We start from the raw sequence: 21,820 nt of genomic DNA, 5'->3' as shown, positions 1-21,820 counted from the left end.
CCCCGGCCTGTCCCTCACCAGGCATTGTGCCCAGGCCACCCGCGCAGCCTCCTCCTGGCCCTGCCCGGCCCGTGGGCCTGGCCTCCCGGCTCCTTACTCGGGCAGGCAGGTGCTGCCTGTGATGAAGCCAGCTCTGGCAGGGCCTAAATCATTAGCACTGCGCTGCTAATCTCCCTGCAGGGTGGAGCTGCTCCCTTCTCTGGCGGGCGGGACTGGATGTGGCCCTACCCTGGGGCACCCTGGCTAGGATCCCCCTTCCCTGGGGCCCCTGAGGTGCAGGGCAGTGGGTGGGCTCAGATCCCAGTGCACCCTCACCTCTGGTCTGGCTGCGTGTGGCCGACATCCCCCCATCCCTGCCACGTCCCCAGTGCCTTCGAGAGACAGGAATCCCCCTGGCCTTGTGTGTGGAGATTGTGGATGGAGCTCAGGACCTCGGCACTAGCCGTGGCCTGAGCCTGCCTGCTTTCCTTCCTTCTCTCCCTCCTTCCCTCCCTCCCTATTTTCGGGCTCTCACTATGTAGTGCAGGCTGACCTTGAACTTGCAGTGATCCTCCTGCCTCAGTCTCCAGAGTGCTGGGATTATGAATCTGATGCTGACAAAATAAAGGGAGGCGGTGACGGAGGGAAGGGAAGGGGAGAAGAAAGGACTGGAGTTGTCCTGCACACGAGCCAGCTCCGCGCAGGGAGTGTGATCATTACGGACTACAAATGTGGCCAGTAGAAGTCAACAGGTTTCATTTAACTTCTGTGGGGGTCAAAGCCAGGGCTCTGCACGGAGCTACCTCCCCAGCCCCTTTATCTCTTATTTGGATCGAGGTTCTTGCTACGCTGCCTAGGCTGGGTATGGATTTACCATCTTCCTGCTTCAGTTGCCCAGAGCTCTGGGATCATAAGCAGCCACCATAGCACCTGGCTTCATCCTGTTTTATAAATAAAATGGGGAAACTGAGGCTCTTGCAGGGACTCCTGGCTCCAGAGCTCCTGGGGTTCTTGGCCATGGCTGTGCCTTGGACTCAGACCCCCAGGCCTGGGCTATCTCCTCTGGTGGATTTAGAGACCTGGGGGCTCCCCAAGGTGCAGCTGGGTGTTGTCTGGGCCAGTTGTGCGGGCAAGGGTGCTGGCACCGGCCTCTCTGGCCTCGCCAGGCCGGAATGCAGGGCGGCCCTGCGGCCTCAGGCCTGGGCCTGTGCAGCCTTGTCCAGGGCTCTTTCCGGATCCCCCCAAGAATGAGCTCAGCTCCTAATTGCTGCCAAGGACCAAGGATCACCCTAGCCCGGGGCTGCGGCTCAGCACCACCTTTGTTTTGAACAAACAATGGACCACTGAGCTGGGATGGGCCTGGGGTGCCCTGGGGTGGCCAGCCTGAGCTCCAGGCCCTGGCAAATTACATGGTGGGTTCTAGCATATACTTCAAGGGCCAGGGACCCAGCCTCCTGCTAGCCTGGTATAAGGGTGACTCAGGGTCCTAGCTGGACAGATCCTGCATCTAACTGCGGATACCATGGCCACCACCACCAGCACCCGCCACTTCTCCACCTCCGGCTCTGTCCAGGGCCTGTATGCGCCCGGTGGGGGCTTCTCCCGGGTGTCCTCCGTCCGTGTTGGGGGTGCCTGTCTGGCTCCCAGCCTCCTAAGGGCCGGCAGTGGTGGCAGCATGTCGGTCACCTCCTCCCGCTTCTCAGCTGGCTTGGGGGGTGGCTACGCCTGCAGCCTGGGTGGGGGGTATGGCTCTAGCTTAGGGGTGTCGGATGTGCTGTTGGGCGGTGGTGAGAAGGCCACCATGCAGAACCTCAACGACCGCCTGGCCTCCTACCTGGACAAGGTGCAGGTTCTGGAGGAGGCCAACGCCGACCTGGAGGTGAAGATCCGAGACTGGTACAAGAAGCAGGGACCCGGGCTGGCCCGAGACTACAGCCCCTACTTCAAGACCATTGAGGACCTGCGGAGCAAGGTAGGCGTCCCGGCCCCCGTGCTGGTGCCAGCCTCTTTCTCTTCCACCTCTCCCTGAGGAACTAACCTTGTGTCAGGCTGGAGGAAATGGGGTTCCCGAGGTCACAGGGAGAGCTGGTCCTTCCTGAGGAGACCTTTGAAGTGGGTGATGGGGCTGGAGCTGCAGGGGCAGAGGGCTACGGAGGCCAGGCGTCTCGCCACTTATCTCCTTGGCTGCGGCCCCTGGATGGGCGCCCTTGCCTTCTTCACCTGGCCTTGGGGCCCTTTGCTCCCTAAACTGTGTACTCTGCTAATTTCTCTCGCAATGCCTGTTCCTCCTAGAATGGAAAGTTAGCGTGAGGGAGGAGACCCGGCCCCTCTGAGCCTGAGGACTCAGGGCTGTGCTGGTCTTCAGCATGAGCCTTCTACGGGAGTCCCCCAAGCTGGCCCCGGGTTGCAGGGGTGCTTAGCAGGGCATGGAGGTCGAGGCCTGCCCAGCCTGGGGAGACCCAGGCACTGCTTCGCCTGTTCCTGCCCGGGGTCCCTGCCAGGCAGGGAATTCCTGCTGCTTCTCCTGGAGCCTGCGCCAGATCAGATGGGTGCTGGACTGGGCTGGGAGCTGGGATCTTGTCCAGGCAGCACTCCAAGCTCAGGGGATCAGCCAGCAGCTCCCCGGCCCCAGTGCACTGTGTGTCTCAGTTTGTGTGTGAGCTGGGGTGCCTGCAGCTCTGGAGGGGCCCAATGAAGCCAGAGGAGGGCAGTGGGCTGGCCCTGAGCTTGGCCCACCCCAGGGTGTTGTGCAGAATCCTGGGTCTGTAGGGGCCTTGGGGCTGGCATGGCTCGTCCTGCAGTGGGGAGCCCCTCACGCCTGCTCCCCCTTCATCCTCTTCCACCTTTCGTCTGCCCTGTGACCTCGTGGGAGCAGAAACCTTTGCCTTGGTCTAGGGCAGGGCCAGGCATAACCTCACCGATCAATCAGTCTATCAACTGTCTAATTAATCCCTTCATTAGACAGATATGCCCGGGGCCGGCTCAGCCTGGCTCTGTGCCCAGACCCGGCATTCCAGCGGGAACAGGACAAATGTGGATGGCTCCATGTCCAGGGCAGGCAGGAGGAGCCCTGCGAGCTGAGGGCTGGGATGAAAGAGGGCCAGGGCCGGGGAGATGGCTCAGTGGAATAAGCGCTTCCCTGGCAAGCGCAAGGGCCTGAGTTCAATCCTCGGTTCTGCCAAAAAAAAAAGAAAGAGGGCCGAGGGGGAGAAGGCAGCTGGACGGGTGTCCAGGAGGACTTCCCGGAGGAGATGGCCAATGAGCTGGAAACATGGCTGAGGAGGGCCTGGGGCTTAGGAAGCCCGGGCCCACACTGGACAGTGTACTGGATCTGCCCTGGCACCCCGGGGTGCCTGACTCAGAGGCCGCAGAGGGCCCTAGCACGGTCACTCACAGAGCCCCTGTGCCCTCCAGGGCCTGGCGGCCACCATCGACAACACCAGCTTTGTGCTGCAAATCGACAATGCACGGCTGGGGGCTGATGACTTCCGTACCAAGGGGGTTCAGGTACCCCACTGCCCCAGGGAAGGAGGTATAGGGACCTACGGTATCCCATGCTCACTTCACATTCACCCCATCACCCCTGCTATCAGGTATGAGACAGAGCTGAACCTGCGCATGAGCGTGGAGGCCGACATCAACGGGCTGCGCAGGGTGCTGGACGAGCTGACCCTGGCCAGGGCCGACCTGGAGATGCAGCTCGAGGGCCTGAAGGAGGAGCTGGCCTTCCTGAAGAAGAACCGCGAGGAGGTGGGCGGCCAGCAGGACGGCTGCTGGCCCTGACCCTGGCCCTGACTCTCAGGTGGCCACGCCTCCCAAAGCCACTTCCGCTGCTCCGGAGGCGTGGCGGCATTGCAGCAGTTAGCTTGCTAATGAGTGAATCAGGTACCGCAGGATGCTAATTATTATAATTAATGAGAGTTGTGATGGCCGGAGCAGGCACACGGGGCAGCCCATCAGTTACGCATGGCAGCTATTCTGGCCTACAGTGGCCGTGGCACCTGCCAGGAGAGATGCTCTTGTTCCCGTCAGTCCCTGAAGAAACGGGTACAGAGAGGCTAGGATGCACCCCAGGCCCTCAGGCCCATGGGGCTTAGCCTCTCCCTACTCCAGGTTCCAGTGAGTGTGGTGTTAGGGACCTGCGGTTCGGCCTGCGGGTCACGAGTTCTGGTCCCTGTCACCTAGCTGCTGAGCTGGAGCCCGACTCCCATGCAGCAGGACCTCAGCCTGGACAATAATGAGGCCACCCCTGCAAGGGAGGCCTGTCCCATGCTTGCATCTGGTACCCCTGTCTGGGATAGGAGGTCCTCACACCCTCCTGCATCAGTGCACCCGGGGACACCTGTCGGGAGGCGGCTGACGCCACAGCCCCTGGGCCTGAGGTGGGGCCTGGCCTTCCCTGGCTGAGGAGTGGCCTGTCCCAAGTCTGTCCCCTGCACCTGCCTGAGTCCCAGGGTCCCTCTCCAAGATGGCCCTGGGTGAGCACAGCTCTTCTCTTTGCCCAGGAGATGCTTGCCCTGCGCGGCCAGTCGGGTGGCAACGTCAACGTGGAGAGGGATGCGGCCCCTGGCGTGGACCTGAGCCGCATCCTGAAGGAGATGCGCAACCAGTACGAGAAGATGGCGGAGAAGAACCGCAGGGACGCCGAGGAGTGGTTCCTGAGCAAGGTGGGGCCACGCAGGTGGCAGGCTGCCCCCGCGGGAAGGACCTTCCGAAGCCACGGATCAGCTCTGTGCAAATGCAAGGCCCAGAGGGGCTGGCTCACCAGCGCTCGGCAGCCTGCTGAGTGCCCACGCCACCCCGTCTTGCAGACGAGGAGCTGAACCGCGAAGTGGCCACCAACACCGAGGCCCTACAGAGCAGCAGGACTGAGATCACTGAGCTGCGCCGCTCTGTGCAGAACCTGGAGATGGAGCTGCAGTCCCGCTCAGCATGGTGGGCCCTGCTTCCTCGCAGACCCCTCCTCCCCGACTCGTGGCACATCCCCTGCCTGCCCTAGTTCCTGTCCTGGGCTGGCCGCACCCAACCCCGGGGACTCCAGGTCCTGGCTGAGTCTCACGGCGCTGCTGGTCCCTTGGGCACAGAAAGCGTCACTGGAGAACAGCCTGGCGGAGACCGAGGCCCGCTATGGGGCCCAGCTGGCCCAGCTGCAGGGCCTGATCGGCAGCGTGGAGGAGCAGCTGGCCCAGGTGCGCTGTGACATGGAGCGGCAGAACCACGAGTACCAGGTACTGCTGAACGTGAAGACGCGGCTGGAGCAGGAGATCGCCACCTACGGCCGCCTGCTGGAGGGCGAGGACGCCCAGTGAGTGGGTCCGGGGCACCTGCTGGGGTGGGCAGAGAATGGGGGAGGAACCTCAGACGCCAGCGGAAACATCTGGACCAGGCAACGGGAGCCATCGAGGGATTTGGAGAACCGGAGGAGCATGATCGATAGAGGGAGAAGCAGGTCAGAGGGTTGGGGTGGCTGGGGGAACCGCTCAGGAGGTGAAGCTAGGGAGACCAGGGGAGCCCTGCTGGTGGGCGGGGTGGGGGGGGCGGGGCGGGGCCGGGAGCGGAGGTCAGAGGTCAAACAGCAGCCAGCAAGACTCCGAGTCAGCAGCAGCTCAGGCGGGTGTGGGCAGGGGGCGAGGATGTTGGTTTCTGGGATGATGGGGTGCTGAGTAGGGCAAGCTAGGAGCAGGGCGGTGCCCGTGGGAGCAGGGGTTGGGTGGGGTGGGGGCGTGGAGCTGCCCTGGGGTCCCCAGGCTGGGTCACACGCTCGCCTTTGGTTCCTGCGGAGCGGTGGCGCAGTCCAGTCCCGCTGCTTTAATGCAGCCTGTGGTTTGGGCCCTTGCAGACGCCGAGAAGCCACTTCTTAGCGGCTCCTTGTAAACCCCGCCTGGTGACCAAAGTGGCACAAGCACCTGTCGGCTGCCTCCTTCTTCCTGCCTGCCCTGCGCCCTCCTCTGATCCTCGGGCCTGTTTTCCCATTCTCCTCGGCCCCGGTCTCTCTCCTTTCTTCCTGGGGCTCCCCAGCCGCTGCCCATTCAGCAGCGCCCCTGCCCCCTGGGCTGACGGCTGCCCTCTTCCCGCAGCCTGGCTGCACAGTACTCCTCCTCGCTGGCTTCGCAGCCCAGCCGTGAAGGTGAGTGCGAGCCCCCCCCTCCCCCAGGGGCCCTCTGGTGGGGCAGCAGCAGGGTGGGGCTGGGCCTGAGGCTCCCTGTGCCGTCCTCCCCGCGACAGCCTCAGTGACCAGCCACCAGGTGCACACCATTGTAGAGGAGGTCCAGGACGGCAGGGTGGTGTCCTCCCGCGAGCAGGTGCACCGTTCCAGGCACTGAGCCCTCCCGCACCATCTCAGCTCTGAGGTTCTGGGCAGCTTGGCCCTCCGGCTACCAGCACGGCACTGCCAAGCCCAGGGCCCCAGGGGCCCAGAGCAGAGCTGTTGCTTTCTGTCCCCACTTCCTGGGGCCCCTGGGTCCACCTGGGCTCTGCTATTAAAGCTTTGCTGAGCAACATTTCTGAAGCTGTGGTCCCGTCTTGTCATTGGGAGGGGCGGGGCTGGCTGTGTTGGGGCCGAAGTCGCTGAGGGTTTGGTACAGAAGTTTCTAAGAATCGATGCTGGGTCCTCCAGTCCCCACATCTCTCCTGGACCACACCTGCCACGGAGGCTCCTGCTCAAGCTTGGGCGAGGGAACACAAGGACAGGGCTGGGTAGGCCGAGGGCTTTCCCAGGGAACAGTCTGGAGCCAGGCACAGACAAGAGGGTGGCAGTGGGCGGCCCGGAAACCAGACCGGCTCTGCCCGCCCCGGCTGGGGATGTGGGGGGCGTCCCCCTTGCCTGGGTGGCTTGGCAGCTGCCCAGGACTGGGAAGTCTGCGGCTGTCCGGGCCTGTCGGGGAGGTAGAAGCCTCTGCGGTGGAAACACAAGCACATTCCTCCCAGCGGGCTGCGGGAGGCCTGGGACCCGGGTCCAGGCTGGGAAGGGGGAGGGTGCAGGCCGCCCTGGGGCCCCGGGAGAGGCAGCCTCTTGTGGGGCAACATCCTCAGGTTCCCCAGGGCCTAGGACCCGACATATGTGCCTCTGACTCCTGGGTGCAGGAGGGAGGGGGTGCAGATGAGGATGGGGCCCAGCGCTGCGGGCCCCCTGTTACCATGACACCCATCTCTGTGTGACCCCGGCCCTGGACAGCTCAGGGGACCTTGGATCCAGACAGGACCACAGAACTGGCCAGAGGGAGCCTAAGCCCCAGGACTGTGTCACTGGGGTCCCAGAAGGGGAACCCAGGCAGGATGGGGCCTAGGGCGTGGTGAGGAGAAAGGACGCACCCCAGCAAAGGGAAGGCACCTTGGGGGCACTGCCTGACTCCGCCTCGTGTCCCCATCTCTGACCAGCTTGGAGTAGCTGGGTTGTCGTGTCAGCTGCCTGGGCGGCCGGGTGACTGTGACGTCCCAGCTTCCTTTCTTGTCCGTATTAGGTCATGGGAAAGCGTAGCTTCAGGGCCTGCCTGAATCACAGGTGACGGCTGGGAGCAGACGCCGCACACGCACACGCATATGTGAACACGCATGGGCTTCACAGAAACCAGGTTGAGCCCCTGGTGGGAGGGTGTGGAGGGGGGGACAGAGCCACCTGGGAGCTGGCTGGCAGCCAGTGGTGATGAAAGCCCAGGGGAATGGAAACAGAGCAGGAGCCTGTCGTAACTGCACGCCCACTCGCTGGCCTATAAAGGGCCGTGAGCCCAGCAGCCAGCACCAGGGCGCCTCTGTCTCTCTCGCTGCCACCGCTGCCATGACCACCACTATCCGCCAGTTCACCTCCTCCAGCTCCATCAAGGGCTCCTCCGGCCTCGGGGGTGGCTCCTCCCGCACCTCCTGCCGGCTCTCTGGCAGCCTGGGTGGTGGTTCCTGCAGGCTGGGCTCAGCCAGCGGCCTGGGCAGTGGCCTCGGGGGCAGCAGCGGCTTCTCCAGCTGCTACAGCTTTGGCTCTGGCAGTGGCTATGGGGGCAGCTTTGGGGCTGTCGATGGGCTGCTGGGCGGCGGTGAGAAGGCCACCATGCAGAACCTTAACGACCGCCTGGCCTCCTACCTGGACAAAGTGCGCGCCCTGGAGCAGGCCAATGCGGAGCTGGAGGTGAAGATCCGAGACTGGTACCAGAAGCAGGCTCCTGGGCCCGTCCGTGACTACAGCCCCTACTACAAGACCATTGAGGACCTGAAGAACAAGGTGGGCTGGCCGGCCGGCCAGAGGAAGGGACCTCAGCTTCTCCCCACTGCTGCCCTGGAGGAAGCCCAGCCTGGGGGCATCTGGGAGCAACCTCACTCAGCTCCACCTGGGCGGGTCTGGGGAGCCCCTACAGCTCCCAGTCTGTGCGTGTGGCCTTGGGCTGAGCCTCTAGGCCATGCGGGGTGTTGGATGTGTGACTCCCTGTCCTCTGTAGCAGGGTCAGCAGGAGGGAGGGGTTGGGTGACAGTGGGGTCAGGGGTTGCATGTGGCACCTGTGGGAGGAGGGGCTGAGCCTCGAAGTGAGCCAGGACTCTGCTGGGCCTTACCAGGGGTCCCCCTGGCATCCTGTTCCTCCTTCTGCCCCGTAAGATGGGCTAAGCAGACCCCGGGGGCGTGGCTGCTCGCTGGAGCCAAGAGTCTCGGCTTAGCAGGGTCCAGCTCCTGATGTGGAGCCACTGGGGCCAGAGCTCCTCCTGCCACCTCAAGGGGGTCAGGAGCACCATGTATCCACTGTCCAATGGGGCTCCCTGCCTGTCCCCACTCCCTGGAATCCTGGGATAGCTTCTGCCCCCCCATCCTCTCTGCTTTTCCTGGCCCCGCCCCCTTTGTATCCTTGCAGCCTCTACTTCCAGGCTGAGCCGGCATGGGGCCCTGGGTCCCCATATTTGGGGGGACAGGGATGCAGGTGGCTCCAGCCTCTCAGACTGCAAAGGCAATGGGTAGGGGAGAGGCTGGGCTGGAAGAAGGGTGTGTCCTGGCTCCAGGCAGGAAGCGGACTCAGAACTTGGGTCAGGGCTTGGCCCCTCCTCCTAGGCTGACCCCTTCACTCCTGGTCTTTCCAGATCTTGGTGGCTAGTGTGGATAACGCCAATGTCCTGCTGCAGATCGACAATGCCAGGCTGGCTGCGGATGACTTCCGTACCAAGTGAGGGGTGCAGGATGCAGGCAGAGCACTGGGGCCAGGAGTCAGGGCTCATCCTGCAGTGGGGGAGGTGGGAGGGGAGCTCATCTCAGGGTACTCCCAGCCCAGGACCGGCTTTGCTCCCACTGTGCCCAGCATCCTCCCGCATAGGTCCTGAGAACTAGGCTGTGGAGGGCAAGGGCAGGGGGACCCGACCTGCAGCCCAAACAGCCTGGGTGAGCTCTGGCTCCCTGTGCAGGTTCGAGACGGAGCAGGCCCTGCGCATGAGCGTGGAGTCTGACATCAACGGGCTGCGCAGAGTCCTGGACGAGCTGACCCTGTCCAGGGCCGACCTGGAGATGCAGATCGAGAACCTGAACGAGGAGCTGGCCTTCCTGAAGAAGAACCACGAGGAGGTGACAGGGTGGCAGGAGGCGCTGGGGCAGAGCTGCGGCCAGGGCCTGGAGCTGGCAGGGAAGGCACTGGCTTAGTCAAGTGGGATGCTCCTGTCTGAAGCCCTGAAGCCCCCCAGGGTTGTTTGGAAGTTAGTAGACAAGCAATTTTGGGGATCACAGCCCTGAGAATTAGCTTGGTTTAACGAAGGGGCGGGTAGGACGGCAGGCTGGGGCCTGAGAGCAGGTGTCGCTTCCACAGGAGATGAACGCCCTGCGCGGCCAGATGGGTGGTGAGATCAACGTGGAGATGGACGCGGCCCCCGGCGTGGACCTGAGCCGCATCCTGAACGAGATGCGCGACCAGTACGAGAAGATGGCAGAGAAGAACCGCAAGGACGCTGAAGACTGGTTCTTCAGCAAGGTGGGGGCTGCTGCAGGGCGGGCGGGGGCAGGGCCTGAGCCCTGGTGGCAGCTGCTGCTCGGCCTCTGAGGGGTGCCCCAAGGCCTCTGGGGGACGAGGGCTGCCATCGCCCATGCAGAGCTGGAGCTGGGACGTGGGTGGGGGTGTGGAGAGCCCCCTGGAATAGGGCAGAGTACCCCAGAGGGAGTTTCCGCCTCTCCCTGGGACGTCTGGAATAGGCCTGGGGCCAGGCTGCACGCCGCGGCCCGTTCTCACATTTCCGGTTCCTTGCCTCCCACCTGCAGGGATTAACAACGGGAGCACATTGCAGAGCAAATTCCTGGGCTTGGGAGGTTGGAGGCTGGGTGAAGTCACAGCTTGGGGGGAGGGGGGGCGGGGAGGTCAGGGAGGTGCTGAGGCCAGACTGGGAACCGAGTGAGGGGCAGCTTGACTTCAGTGGAGCCGTCCCTCCTCTCTGCAGACCGAGGAGCTGAACCGCGAGGTGGCCACCAACAGCGAGCTGGTGCAGAGCGGCAAGAGCGAGATCTCCGAGCTCCGTCGCACCATGCAGGCCCTGGAGATCGAGCTGCAGTCCCAGCTCAGCATGGTGGGCACGCAGCTGTGCGTGGGGGTGGAGGGCCCAGGGCAGAAGCAGGCCCTGCAGGCCTCACCGACCACCCTTCCGGCCCCTGCAGAAAGCATCCCTGGAAGGCAGCCTGGCGGAGACGGAGAACCGCTACTGCGTGCAGCTGTCGCAGATCCAGGGCCTGATCAGCAGCGTGGAGGAGCAGCTGGCCCAGCTGCGCTGCGAGATGGAGCAGCAGAGCCAGGAGTACAAGATCCTGCTGGACGTGAAGACGCGGCTGGAGCAGGAGATCGCCACCTACCGCCGCCTGCTGGAGGGCGAGGACGCCCAGTGAGCGGCCCGGACTGGACCGGGCGGGGCGGGGCGGGGCGGGGGCTGCTGGGGCGGGACTGCGGGGTGTGAGGGACCCTCAGACCGCGTCTAATCGCCTCTCCTCTCTTTCTCTCGCAGCCTGACTCAGTACAAGCCCAAAGAACGTAAGGACCTTGGCAGATGAGTGGGGCAGGAAATCCACCTGCAGTGTGGGGGTCGGGTCCCCAAGGAGTCCCAGGGGGTGCTGGCTGGTCCTGAACCCGCACAGGCCAGAGGGGCTGGCGTGAGAATTAAAGGAGAGTGGGCTCCTTTAGGAGCGCAGCAGGGAACCCTCACCCTGGAGGTGCTGGAGGCATTGTTCCAGCCCTGATGCTCCTGAATGGCCTCGGGGTCTCTGCCCGTGGGCCCCACAGATGGGCAGAGCAGTCCTGCTTCAGGGAGGGAGGCCACAGTGGGAGATGGCACACCTCACCCTCCAGAGCCCAGTCTGACCCCAGCCCTGGGCTCATCCCACAGGGGTGATGGGGCCTGGTTACACCCTTAGATCCCAGGCCAGGGCCAGAGGAGTGTGGCTCATGCGCTGGAGGCTGTAAAGTGGGAGTCAGTCCATGCAAATACCCCCTGGGGATGGGGACAACAGTGGGCTGGAGCAAGGGTGGAAGGGCCATGTGTGGCTGACCTGGGGATCCCATCTGCGTCTCTGCAGCTGTGACCACCCGCCAGGTGCGCACCATTGTAGAGGAGGTGCAGGACGGCAAAGTCATCTCCTCCCGAGAGCAGGTGCACCAGACCACTCGCTGAGGCCCATCCCCTGCCCCCGGCCCACTGCCCCTTGCGACAGGAGGCAGCCACCCGGCCGCCCCCTCTACCGTGCAGCCTCCAGCCTCTCCAGCCCCTGCCCTCCGCATCAGTCCCTTTTCCATGCCCCCTGCCCAGCACCAATAAAGCTTGTTGACTCAGATGCAGTCTGTGTCCTGTTCCTGGCCACTGAGTGGTGGGAGAGAGGGATAGGAGGGGGCACCCGTCTGTGAATGCCCACTGTGGTTGGTATGTAGGTCAGGCTTCAGTTTAGGCCAGGTGAAGGGGACTGGGGGAGGTTGTGGGCACATTGTATTCCCTGAGATCTGGACAGTCTCCAGGGTCTTGGGCAGCCTCCTCAGGTCCCCAAAGCAGCTCTGTACCTAGACAGCCTGATTCTCCTTCCACAAGTGGACAGGCAGAGCCCAGGGGTGACACATCCTGTCCTGCTGTGGGCAGGTGGGGGAGGTAGGCTGGGGCGGGGTCTGGGTCCACATGGGGTGTCAGGAAACCCCAGGTAGGGCTCCCTACTCAAGTTGGAGGGGAAGGTCATGGAGAAAGGGTGGAACCCCTCCAGGGCAGCTCCACAAGCCTGAGGCAGGGGGCCTTTACAGTGGTTGCACCGGGAGCTATGGCCCTGGGATCTCCTTGGGTCCCTACCTGGGGTGAGTGCAGCTGGGGAATGAGGGGAAGGGCGTCATGGGGAGTGGTGGAGGGGCTGCCACGGACCCTGGAGCCACAGCCCTGGTTCATTCTGGTGGGAAAGTTAGGGTTAGGAGTTAGGGATTAAGTGTTTGAGTTAGGGGTTAGGAGGTGTATTTAGCCTTAGGGTTAGTTAGAGTTAGGGATTATAGTTAGGGTGAGGGTTAGGGGTTAAGGATTAGGTTTGGCCTTAGGGTTCCAGTTAGGGTTGGAGTTAGCATTAGGGATTAGGGTTAGGGTTAGGGTTAGTTTTTGGATGTTGGTTAGGGAGTAGGGCTAGGGTTAGGCCATTGAGTTAGAGGTTAGGTGGTATATTAAGTCTTGGAGTTAGGGTTAGGATTAGGCTAGGGTTAAGGTCAGAGTTAGGGTTGGGTTTTATTTATTTTATTTTTATTTTTTGGTGGTACTGGGGATTGAACTCAGGACCTTGTGCTTGCCAGACAAGCGCCTATTCTTCTGAGCTATCTACCTGGCTAAAAGTTCAGAAGTTTTTTGTTTTGTTTTATTTTTTGGCTGGCTCAGGATGCCTTCAGGGCAGGTCTGGTATGGCTTGAAAATGTGGGGATGGAGGGCTGGTGAGATGGCTCAGTGGTCTAAAGCACCTACTTGGAACAAGCTTGGCAAAGCACAGGGACCGCGGTTCGATCCCCCAGCACCACATGCCAGCCTGCCCCGCCCCCTGGTGGGCTGAGCTGGCCACACACACACACACACACACACACACACACACACACACAAATAAATGTAAAAAAAGAAAAAAAAGAAAATCTGGGGATGGAACCACAGCGTCCTGATTACTTTGTTTAAGAAGTCACTTAAACAACTGAGCTAATGGGCAGGCCCCCTAGGGTTGGGTTTTAGCTTTAGGTTTAGGGTCTAGGGCTAGAAATTTGGGTTAGTATTAGGGATTAGTGTTAGGGTGAAGAGTTTTCACCCTATTAGGTTAGGATTAGGGTCAGGGTGAGGGCTTGGCAGCCGTGGGTGATGAATCAGGGTGGCACCCAGGCCTGGAATATTCCTTCGAGTAAATCCGGAAACCCCCAGGGCAGCTGTTTTCCTGGTGTCTTTCTTGGCCTATTTCTGAAGGGATCAGGTCGAGAGAGTGTTCACCCCAAGGTACTGCAGTCCCGGGTCTCAGAGACCCGGCACCGAGCCAGATCCCCTGTCTTCTCTCCTGCCGCTGAGAGCTGGTGTGGGGTGCAGGCAGTATGTGTGCAGCAAGCAGACCTCCTAGGTCTGGAGCTGTACGGACGTGGGACCAGCAGAGGCTGAGATGAGCAGGTGGTGACAAAGCCATGAGCTCAGCCTCTGGGGTGTGGGGACTTGGGCGAGTCTGATCCTCAGGAGCTGCAGGTGAAATGCAGGGTGAGGGGAACCCTTCGGCCTGGGCAGGCTGCCCCTGCCTGTGCCTTCCTCTCCACAGCTAGCTGAGCCACAGGGACCTGGCGACCTTAAGGCCCCTGGGGTGGGGTCCCTTAGCTGCTGTGATGGGGAAGATGGTGACGGTAGAGAGGTGGGTCCCCTCCTTGCTGGCACATGTCAGCTGGGACCAGCAGAACCAGCCCTGGGCTGTGCTGCAGGTGGCAAATCCTGAGAAATGAGCTCATTGCTGGGAACTGTCGTCCCAGGAAGTAAAGGGACCTGGGAGAGGCGCCCCATTGTGTGGATGGGGACGCTGAGGCTCCGTGGAGCTTGACTCAGCTGTGGTCTCCAAGCTGGGGTGCAGCAGGGTGGGGAACCCCACTTCCACCCTGCCCTGATCTTGGGCATGGCTGTGTCCCCCTCTGCAGGAAAACAAGAGGTAGAGGTCCCCTGGGATGGCCTTTTGATGGCTTTTCCCCCCAGCACCAGAATCATGCCCAAGCTGCTGGGGCCCCTGCGACCTGGGATGGGAGCGGATGCAGTCGTCGGGCTCAATGGAGGGGCTTGCTGCTCCCCTGCACCACCACCCTGCCAGCCTAGCCAGACCAGTGTCTGCTCTTGGGAGTCCTGTCACCTCTCTCTGGTGACGGACACAAACCCAAGCCCTAGGCCCAGCCCCGGCCTGCAGTGACCACCTCCACCTCACACATGACGACATGGTGCCTTGCTCAGGCCCAGGGAACCCACAGAGGGCAGGGCACTGGCATCTGGTTGCCCCATACGTGCCCGTCCAGTTTCCCCATAGACCCTGTGCCCCCCGGCCACCCAGCCACTCAGTACCGGGAGCGTGCGGACCACCCTCTCCCCCTCCAGTCTGCACTTTGAGGGCTTCTTAGTCCTGGAGGCTGAGTCTGGCCTCAGACGCAGTCAGGGCCCCAGACTTCCCATGGCTTTCTTTCTTTTATTATTATTATTATTATTATTATTATTATTTTATTATTTTGGAAGGACCAGAGATTGAACTCAGGCCCTTGCGCTTGCCAGGTAAGTGCTTATTCTACTGAGCCATCTCCCCAGCCCCCGTGGCTTTATTTCTCTTCTCACTGATCCTCCAGCCTGCCCATGAGCTCATGCTGTTCTCCCATTCCCAGGGAGGAAGTAGATCCTGCCCGAGCCTTGCCCCTGGCTCTCCCTCCATGCCACCCTGTTCTTGGCTCAGGGGGGCTCTGCTCTCCTCCTCCATAGCTGTGGCGAGGGCCCTACAGCTGCCTGCCCGCTTGCTCTGGGCCCCCGCCACCAGCCTAGCTCCCGGGGCTGCCTCCTGGCTCCCCCGCCTGGCACCCTGGGAGAGCTTGTAAAACGGCCCCATGACTGGGCTTGTCTTGGGCTATGCTGACACAGGGCTCAGAGCAGGGGATGACCAGTCAGACGTGGGCACCACGGGGAGTGAGAGAGGTGGCGCACTGGCCGAGGGTGCTTCCCCGCCAGCACAAGTGCATGAGACTTCCTAACTGGAAGGGTGGGGTGGAGGAGGGAGGAAGGGGGACCTGGGGCTGGAGGGGTGCCAGTCAGGCATGAGTCTGCGCCCTGTGCTGCTGGCTTAGCAGCCCTGGCCTCACCAACCTTGCCCAGGTGTGCACCACTGGCATAGAGGGCATGTGCCCTCGCTGGCTGCAGTCTTCCAGCCTCTTCTGTTCGTCCCAGGGATGGGGGCCCCTCTCCAGCTTCCTCTTGGGGTGTAGACCTTATCCCTGCTTTCATACAGGAGTGGTGTGCTTCTGGCCATGAATTTGCTTTCAGGGTCAAATGACAAGTTCTTTTTTTAAATTATTATTATGTATTTAGTACAGGGCCTACAGGTCTCACTACACAAATCGGACTCGTAATCTTCCTGTTTTCAGCCACCCAAGCGCTGGGATTACAGGTGCATGCCACATGCCTAGTCTCAATCGCTGTCTCAGCGCGCCCCAGGGGGCAGCCCCGGCACAGCACACCAGTGATCGAACCCCAGTCCCTGCTTCTGCCTAAGCAGGTGCTTCAGTCCGCTGAGCTATCTGGCTGGCTCTAAATGACAAGTTCTGAGCCAGAGACCCTGTCATCTTTTCCTCCCTTCTGGTTGCAGAGAGTGGGGTGTGGGTGGGAATGTGTCTCAGGTGCTGTAGAGACCTTTGGGGCTGGCCTGTACGTGGCCTGAGCGAGGAGAGTGAGTGTGTGTGTACACAGCAGGCACAGGACAGAGTTTCAGAGGCCGCAGGGCGGGGCGCTCATCCATGTGGACTGTGGCTTGGCAGTCAGAGCTAGGTTTGAGTCTGCCCGTCCTCGCCCACGAGCCTCTGCCCTGGGAAACCCTGTCCTCTCTCTGCCAGGGGCTTGGAGCACCTGGGTGACTTTGCCAGCTTCTCCAGCTGCTGTTGGACCTCTGCCGTTGGGCCCTGACTCCTGATCTCTTCCCAATCCCTCCAGTCCCCAGTGCTGGCCAGCTCCCAGGCAGAGGTCACTGCCATGGGCAGAGCTGATCCCCAGGTACAAGGCACCATGGGAGCAGAGAGGGGAGCCGGGCCTGGCCCAGCTCTGCAGCTTAAAGCCCTTTGAGTTTGGGCTCTCGCTCCCTCCTCCTCATTTACAGGGCTAATTCAAGGGTCAAGGAAAGGATGTACTTGGGATACACAGGTTCAATCTCTGGCATGGAGATGGGGGAGGGACATGTGACAAGGAGGTGGCAGGGGCACAGGTCGGGACAGGAGGGGCTGAGCCTGGGGTCCTGGGCCCCTCCTGCAGGCCATGGAAGGACCTGCACTCTGCGCAGGGCTGCGCAGCATGGGATGCCCCCGACCAGCACGATGCAGGGGTGGGGGCCGCGGGGTGGGGGGAGGACAGGGCTGTAGGGCCTGCTACATCTTTCCCCAATGGAAGCTGCAGAGCAGCCCAGTCTCCAGGCGGAAGGACATATGGCCATGCTGTGGTCACCTACGATATCAGTGTTCCTGGGCTCCTTGCCTCCACACTGCAGGAACTGGGGTGCTCATTACCTGGGAGGGGGTGCAGACCCTGCAAGGGTGCCAGCGAGTGGAGAACGAGGGGCTGTTGAGCCAGTATCTCCTTCTGCACTCCCTTGAGACCATGTGGTACCCCCTGCCCCCCACCACGCGAGACAGCTGAGACTGAAGGGCACCCAGGACATGTGTGGGCTGTGTTGCTTGTGGGGGCAGCTGTCCCAACCCACACTGCACAGAGGCTGCAGCTGAACCCGGGTTAGGACCACAGGAAAGAGTGGCTTTGGAACTTCAGAAAGGACTCTGACATCCTCCTGGCACTTTGTCACCACAGGAGGAAGAGATGGGGGGGCTGGTGACGACAGAGTGCCGGGCTGGAGGTGGGGCATGCGGTGGCCATGCCGGGGGTGCCTCTGGGACCCTGAAGGTGGCTCACTCCAGCTGCCGCTGACTCACTGCCTGAGGATGCTGCCGCCACAGCGCCGCCTGCACCCAAGTCCCCGCTGTCCCCTTGGGCTCCAGGAACGGAGCAGATTCAGCCGCCCACTGTGAGTCACAGACTCCAGTTCGCGTGTTTTACTCTCGGCCCCACACCCTGGAGCTGGGTGGGAACTCGGAGGAACACAGAAGTGAGTTTCCACCCTGGGATGAATGATCTGGATGCAGTGATGAAATCGGGGACCTGCAGTGCGCCAGGGGGCCCCCGCCCCGCCCGGTGTGTATAAAGGGCCAGGCGCACAGCACCCTGCAGCTCCCAGCACCTCTCTCTCTCTCTCTGCCAATTGCTCTCTGCCTCACTCTTGTCCCGGGCACCATGGCCACCTGCAGCCGCCAGTTCACCTCCTCCAGCTCCATGAAGGGCTCCTGTGGCATCGGTGGCTCCAGCCGTGTCTCTTCCTGCCGTGGCCCCAGTGCTTACGGAGGCCTGTCGGTCACCTCCTCCCGCTTCTCCTCCGGGGGGGCCTGTGGACTGGGGGGTGGCTACGGCGGTGGCTTTAGCAGCAGCAGCAGCTTTGGTGGAGGATATGGTGGTGGCCTTGGTGCTGGCTTTGGCAGTGGCTTTGGTGGTGGCTTTGGTGGTGGCTTTGGTGGTGGCGATGGACTCCTTGCTGGCAATGAGAAGGTGACGATGCAGAACCTGAACGACCGCCTGGCCTCCTACCTGGACAAGGTGCGGGCCCTGGAGGAGGCCAACGCCGACCTGGAGGTGAAGATCCGAGACTGGTACCAGCGGCAGCGGCCCAGTGAGATCAAAGACTACAGCCCCTATTTCAGGACCATCGAGGACCTAAAGAACAAGGTAGACAGCTCTGCTACAGTGTCCCTCGGGGCCTTCTGTGTAGCAGTCCCATTTTACAGACAGGGAGACCAAGGTGATTTTGGGGGAGGAGCTGGGCTTCCCTGTCTGGAGGAGCGGTAGCCAAGGGTGGTTTCTATCCCCTCTGCGCCTGTGAGGGCAGGAATGCTGACTCAGCGTCCCTGAGGTGGCTGGGCTGGGGGTGGGGGAGCTGTCGGGAAGTAGGAGGGGACATGCCAGCTGAGCAACCCCAGGCTTGGGCCTTCTTTTGCCCCTTTGTGCCCTTTCTCTTGGGAACGGGGCCCTGCTGACCCACCCTTTGATTCCTGCTGTAGATCCTCACTGCTACCAAGGAGAATGCGCAGTCTGTCTTGCAGATTGACAATGCCCGGCTGGCTGCCGATGACTTCAGGACCAAGTGAGTGGCCTTGGGGCTGGCTGGGGACAGTAGGCGGGGGCTGTGAGGGCCAGCAGCCCTCTTATCCTGGGGAGCGGCTGGGATGGGGCTGAGGTTCTGCCCTCTGTCACCAGGTTCGAGCATGAGCAGGCCCTGCGCATGAGCGTGGAGGCCGACATCAACGGGCTGCGCAGGGTGCTGGACGAGCTGACCCTGGCCAGGACTGACCTGGAGATGCAGCTCGAGGGCCTGAAGGAGGAGCTGGCCTTCCTGAAGAAGAACCACGAGGAGGTGGGGGCTTCTGGCTTTGGGGCATCCAGGCTGGCTTGGGGGAGTTGCCAGCTCTGCCCAGTGGCAGCACAGGGGTTCGCCCATCTGACAGCCCCCTCTTTCTCTTCCCAGGAGATGCTTGCCCTGCGCGGCCAGACGGGCGGCGACGTCAACGTGGAGATGGACGCGGCCCCCGGCGTGGACCTGAGCCGCATCCTGAACGAGATGCGCGACCAGTACGAGCAGCTGGCGGAGAAGAACCGCAGGGACGCCGAGGCCTGGTTCCTGAGCAAGGTGGGCAGGGGCTCGCGCCCAGGAGGGCTGCCTGGCGGTGGCTCCGGCGGCCTCACACTGCTTTCTCTTGTCGCAGACCGAGGAACTCAACAAGGAAGTGGCCTCCAACAGCGAGCTGATCCAGAGCGGCCGCAGCGAGGTGTCCGAGCTGCGCCGGGTGTTGCAGGGGCTGGAAATCGAGCTGCAGTCCCAGCTCAGCATGGTAGGAAGGCGCGGAGAAGTCCCATGGTGGTGGCGGTGGGACTGCAGGGACAATGGGCTCACTGCAGAGGTGGCCGACCAAGGCGGCTCAGATGGGGGAGCCGCTTCTCCCCAGTTCTCAGCGCTGCGGCGGGACTCAGCCCAGGACCGCCGCTTGGGAAATCCTCCTGGAGAATGGGGAGACCAGTGTGACCCCGCTCTTGACTTTTCCTGCTCACAGAAAGCATCCCTGGAGAACAGCCTGGAGGAGACCAAAGGCCGCTACTGCGTGCAGCTGTCGCAGATCCAGGGCCTGATCGGCGGCGTGGAGGAGCAGCTGGCCCAGCTGCGCTGCGAGATGGAGCAGCAGAGCCAGGAGTACAAGATCCTGCTGGACGTGAAGACGCGGCTGGAGCAGGAGATCGCCACCTACCGCCGCCTGCTGGAGGGCGAGGACGCCCAGTGAGCGCCCCGCCCCCACCCCCACCCCTTCCTCAGCCCGGCGCCTCCGCGGCTCCTGGCGCCCCTAACGCCCCCCTTTCTCCCCGCAGCATCTCCTCGGGCCAGGCCTATTCTTCCCGGGAAGGTGAGAACCCCAGCCTCCCTGCGGTGGGGTGGCCGCTCCCCGCGCCCCCGGCCCGGCTCAGCCGCCTGCTCAACCCCCCTCTCTCCACAGTCTTCTCGTCCTCGTCCTCGTCCTCGACCTCCCGCCAGCCCCGGCCCATCCTCAAGGAGCAGAGCTCCGCCAGCTTCAGCCAGGGCCAGAGCTCCAGGAACTGACGCGCCTCAGCCAGGACACCGCCGCCGCCTGCGGCCCTCTTGCCCCGGCCCCTTGCGGCCCTGCCTCCCCCCTCCCCCTTCCCCTGGTGCTGGGCTAATAAAGCAGCTGCTTCGGGTTGATGCAAACGTCTGTGTGGTCTCCGTGCTTGAACCTGAGGGGGTGGGGGTGTCGCCCTGAAAGTGGTAGCGTGTCTCAGACCGCGGGCTCAGCCCATCTTGGGCGATAACCTCTGCAGTTTGCGGGATGCGTCCAGGCAACAATTACAGACACATGCCGCACCACTCCACTCTTATCTAAAGAGCCGATTCTATACTTATTTTTTGTGTATTTATTTATTTGGGGCAGGGTCTCCCTACACAGCTCAGACTCATAGTGATCCTCCTGTCTCAGCCTCCCCAGCACTGGGATTACAGGTGCGCGCTACCACTCCAGGTTTCAGTGGCATACACGGCATGCAGCGCCCGGGATTGAACCCAGGTCCTCCTGCTTGCTAGGCAGGCGCTTAGACTGCCAAACTATCTCCCCCGCCTGATTATACACTTTTTGAAGGGACTAAGTTATATCACAAATAGGCACCTGCACATGCATTTTAAGAATATGTATTGGGGGCCGGGGAGATGGCTCAGTAGAATAAGTGCTTTCCTGGCAAGAGCAAGGGCCTGAGTTGGATCCCCGGTTCCAAATAAAATAAAAAGAATATACATTGGACAGCAATCATTTAACTTCAGTCTTCTACTTAATCACCAACCCTAGCGAGGCTCCTTTACTCGAAGTCTTTTGCTGTGGACACCATTGTTACCGCAGAGCATCCTGGGTCACTTTTTGAGACTTTCTCTGCCACTCCACTTGTTCCCGTTCCCTTGTTCCCTGGACTTGGCGCTCAAACTCAAGGCTGTCAGCTACAAGCCCAGCCTCTCTTCCACTCTACTTTCCAGGCAGGTTATCTTAAGGCTTGGAGCCAGAGCCCTGGAAGCTGCCCCTTGGCTCTTGGATTGCACATGGTGGCTTTGGTGCTGGGGGAGGAGGTGGCAGGTGTCTGTCTTGGGCACGTGTCCCTTCTCCCAGCCTGGCTCCCACCCCCAGCCCGTCCTTTCTCTTCATCACTGTCCTCTGCACCTGCCTCCTCCACAATGTCTGCCCCTCCCCCAGGCCTACATGCAGCCCACACCCAAATTCTACCCTGGGACCCCCCACTCTTGAGACTGTGGGTGTGAAGGGGACCCTAGCTAGCAGCCCACCGCGATCCCCTTTTGGTGTCTGAGTCCTGCCTGGCTGCCCGCGTTCCTCCCTGTGAAGGGCCTGGGAGTCAGCCCTTCCCAGGTAATTGTGTGGTCCATGCCTCTTGGGCACCAGTCCCCTTCCTGGACACAGTCTATGTTTTAAAACCTTAAATAAAAAACACCAGCGTTGGGCTGGTGAGATGGCTCAGTGGTCTAAAGCACCTACTTAGAACAAGCTCAGCAAAGCACAGGGACCGCAGTTCAATCCCCCAGCACCACATGCCAGCCAGCCCCCTGGTGGGCTGAGCTGGCCACACACACACACACACACACAAAACACCAGTGTTAAGTCTGTGTAACATCAGAACACGTGTGTGTGTGCATGTGCGTGCGTGCTGCGTGTGTATGTGTGTAGAAAGACCCAGCTTTGTCATCTTTCAGGGGTGGTTTCCCACTCAGCTTAACAATAACCCACAACCATGGGACCAACTGGTTTCCCACTCAGACATCAGCAGAGCTCCGAGGAGGGGGCTCCAGGCCTTCCATGCTGGCCCGTTGTCTTTCACCATCATTTCATTCCTTCCTTGCCTTCCTTTCAGGAACACTTTTTCCCTTTTTTTTTTTTTTTTTAATTTAGGACAGGGTCCGCAGGGTGTGCGGGGTCTCCTTACATAGGTCGGACTCGTAGTGATTCTCCTGTATTCAGCCTCCCAAGCGCTGGGATTACAGGCGCGTGCCACCATG

General features: G+C 61.7%; 2 protein-coding genes across 4 annotated transcripts; both read left to right on the top strand.

Moving 5' to 3' along the window:
* Positions 1–1,501: 1,501 nt before the first annotated feature.
* Positions 1,502–6,302, top strand: LOC101571354 (keratin, type I cytoskeletal 42). The gene is made up of 8 exons (XM_004633759.1): positions 1,502–1,951; positions 3,394–3,476; positions 3,573–3,729; positions 4,485–4,646; positions 4,796–4,899; positions 5,021–5,284; positions 6,057–6,106; positions 6,205–6,302. The coding sequence occupies exons 1-8, from the start codon at positions 1,502–1,504 to the stop codon at positions 6,300–6,302; spliced, it is 1,368 nt and encodes a 455-aa protein (XP_004633816.1).
* A 1,426-nt stretch (positions 6,303–7,728) lies between these two features.
* LOC101570554 (keratin, type I cytoskeletal 17) lies at positions 7,729–19,931 on the top strand. 3 transcript variants are annotated; one of them, XM_023718219.1, is made up of 9 exons: positions 7,729–8,188; positions 9,031–9,113; positions 9,349–9,364; positions 18,482–18,622; positions 18,734–18,895; positions 18,972–19,097; positions 19,317–19,537; positions 19,627–19,661; positions 19,752–19,931. In XM_023718219.1, exons 1-9 carry the CDS (start codon positions 7,754–7,756, stop codon positions 19,853–19,855), a joined length of 1,323 nt encoding a protein of 440 aa, XP_023573987.1. In that variant the 5' UTR covers positions 7,729–7,753; the 3' UTR covers positions 19,856–19,931. The 3 variants fall into 3 exon arrangements, with proteins under 3 accessions (XP_023573987.1, XP_004633815.1, XP_004633814.1); XM_004633758.2 differs by lacking the exons at positions 18,482–18,622; positions 18,734–18,895; positions 18,972–19,097; ... (1 more) ...; positions 19,627–19,661; positions 19,752–19,931 and adding exons at positions 9,744–9,905; positions 10,366–10,491; positions 10,580–10,800; positions 10,921–10,946; positions 11,489–11,724 and having other exon boundaries at positions 9,349–9,505; XM_004633757.2 differs by lacking the exons at positions 7,729–8,188; positions 9,031–9,113; positions 9,349–9,364 and adding exons at positions 17,407–17,937; positions 18,270–18,352 and having other exon boundaries at positions 18,466–18,622.
* The last annotated feature ends 1,889 nt before the right edge of the window (positions 19,932–21,820 follow it).

Source organism: Octodon degus, unplaced genomic scaffold (assembly GCF_000260255.1).
Source record: "Octodon degus isolate 3935 unplaced genomic scaffold, OctDeg1.0 scaffold00056, whole genome shotgun sequence".
Taxonomy (NCBI): Eukaryota; Metazoa; Chordata; class Mammalia; order Rodentia; family Octodontidae; genus Octodon; species Octodon degus.
Note: the sequence above shows the minus strand (reverse complement) of the source record. Positions and strands in the feature narration are given on the sequence as shown.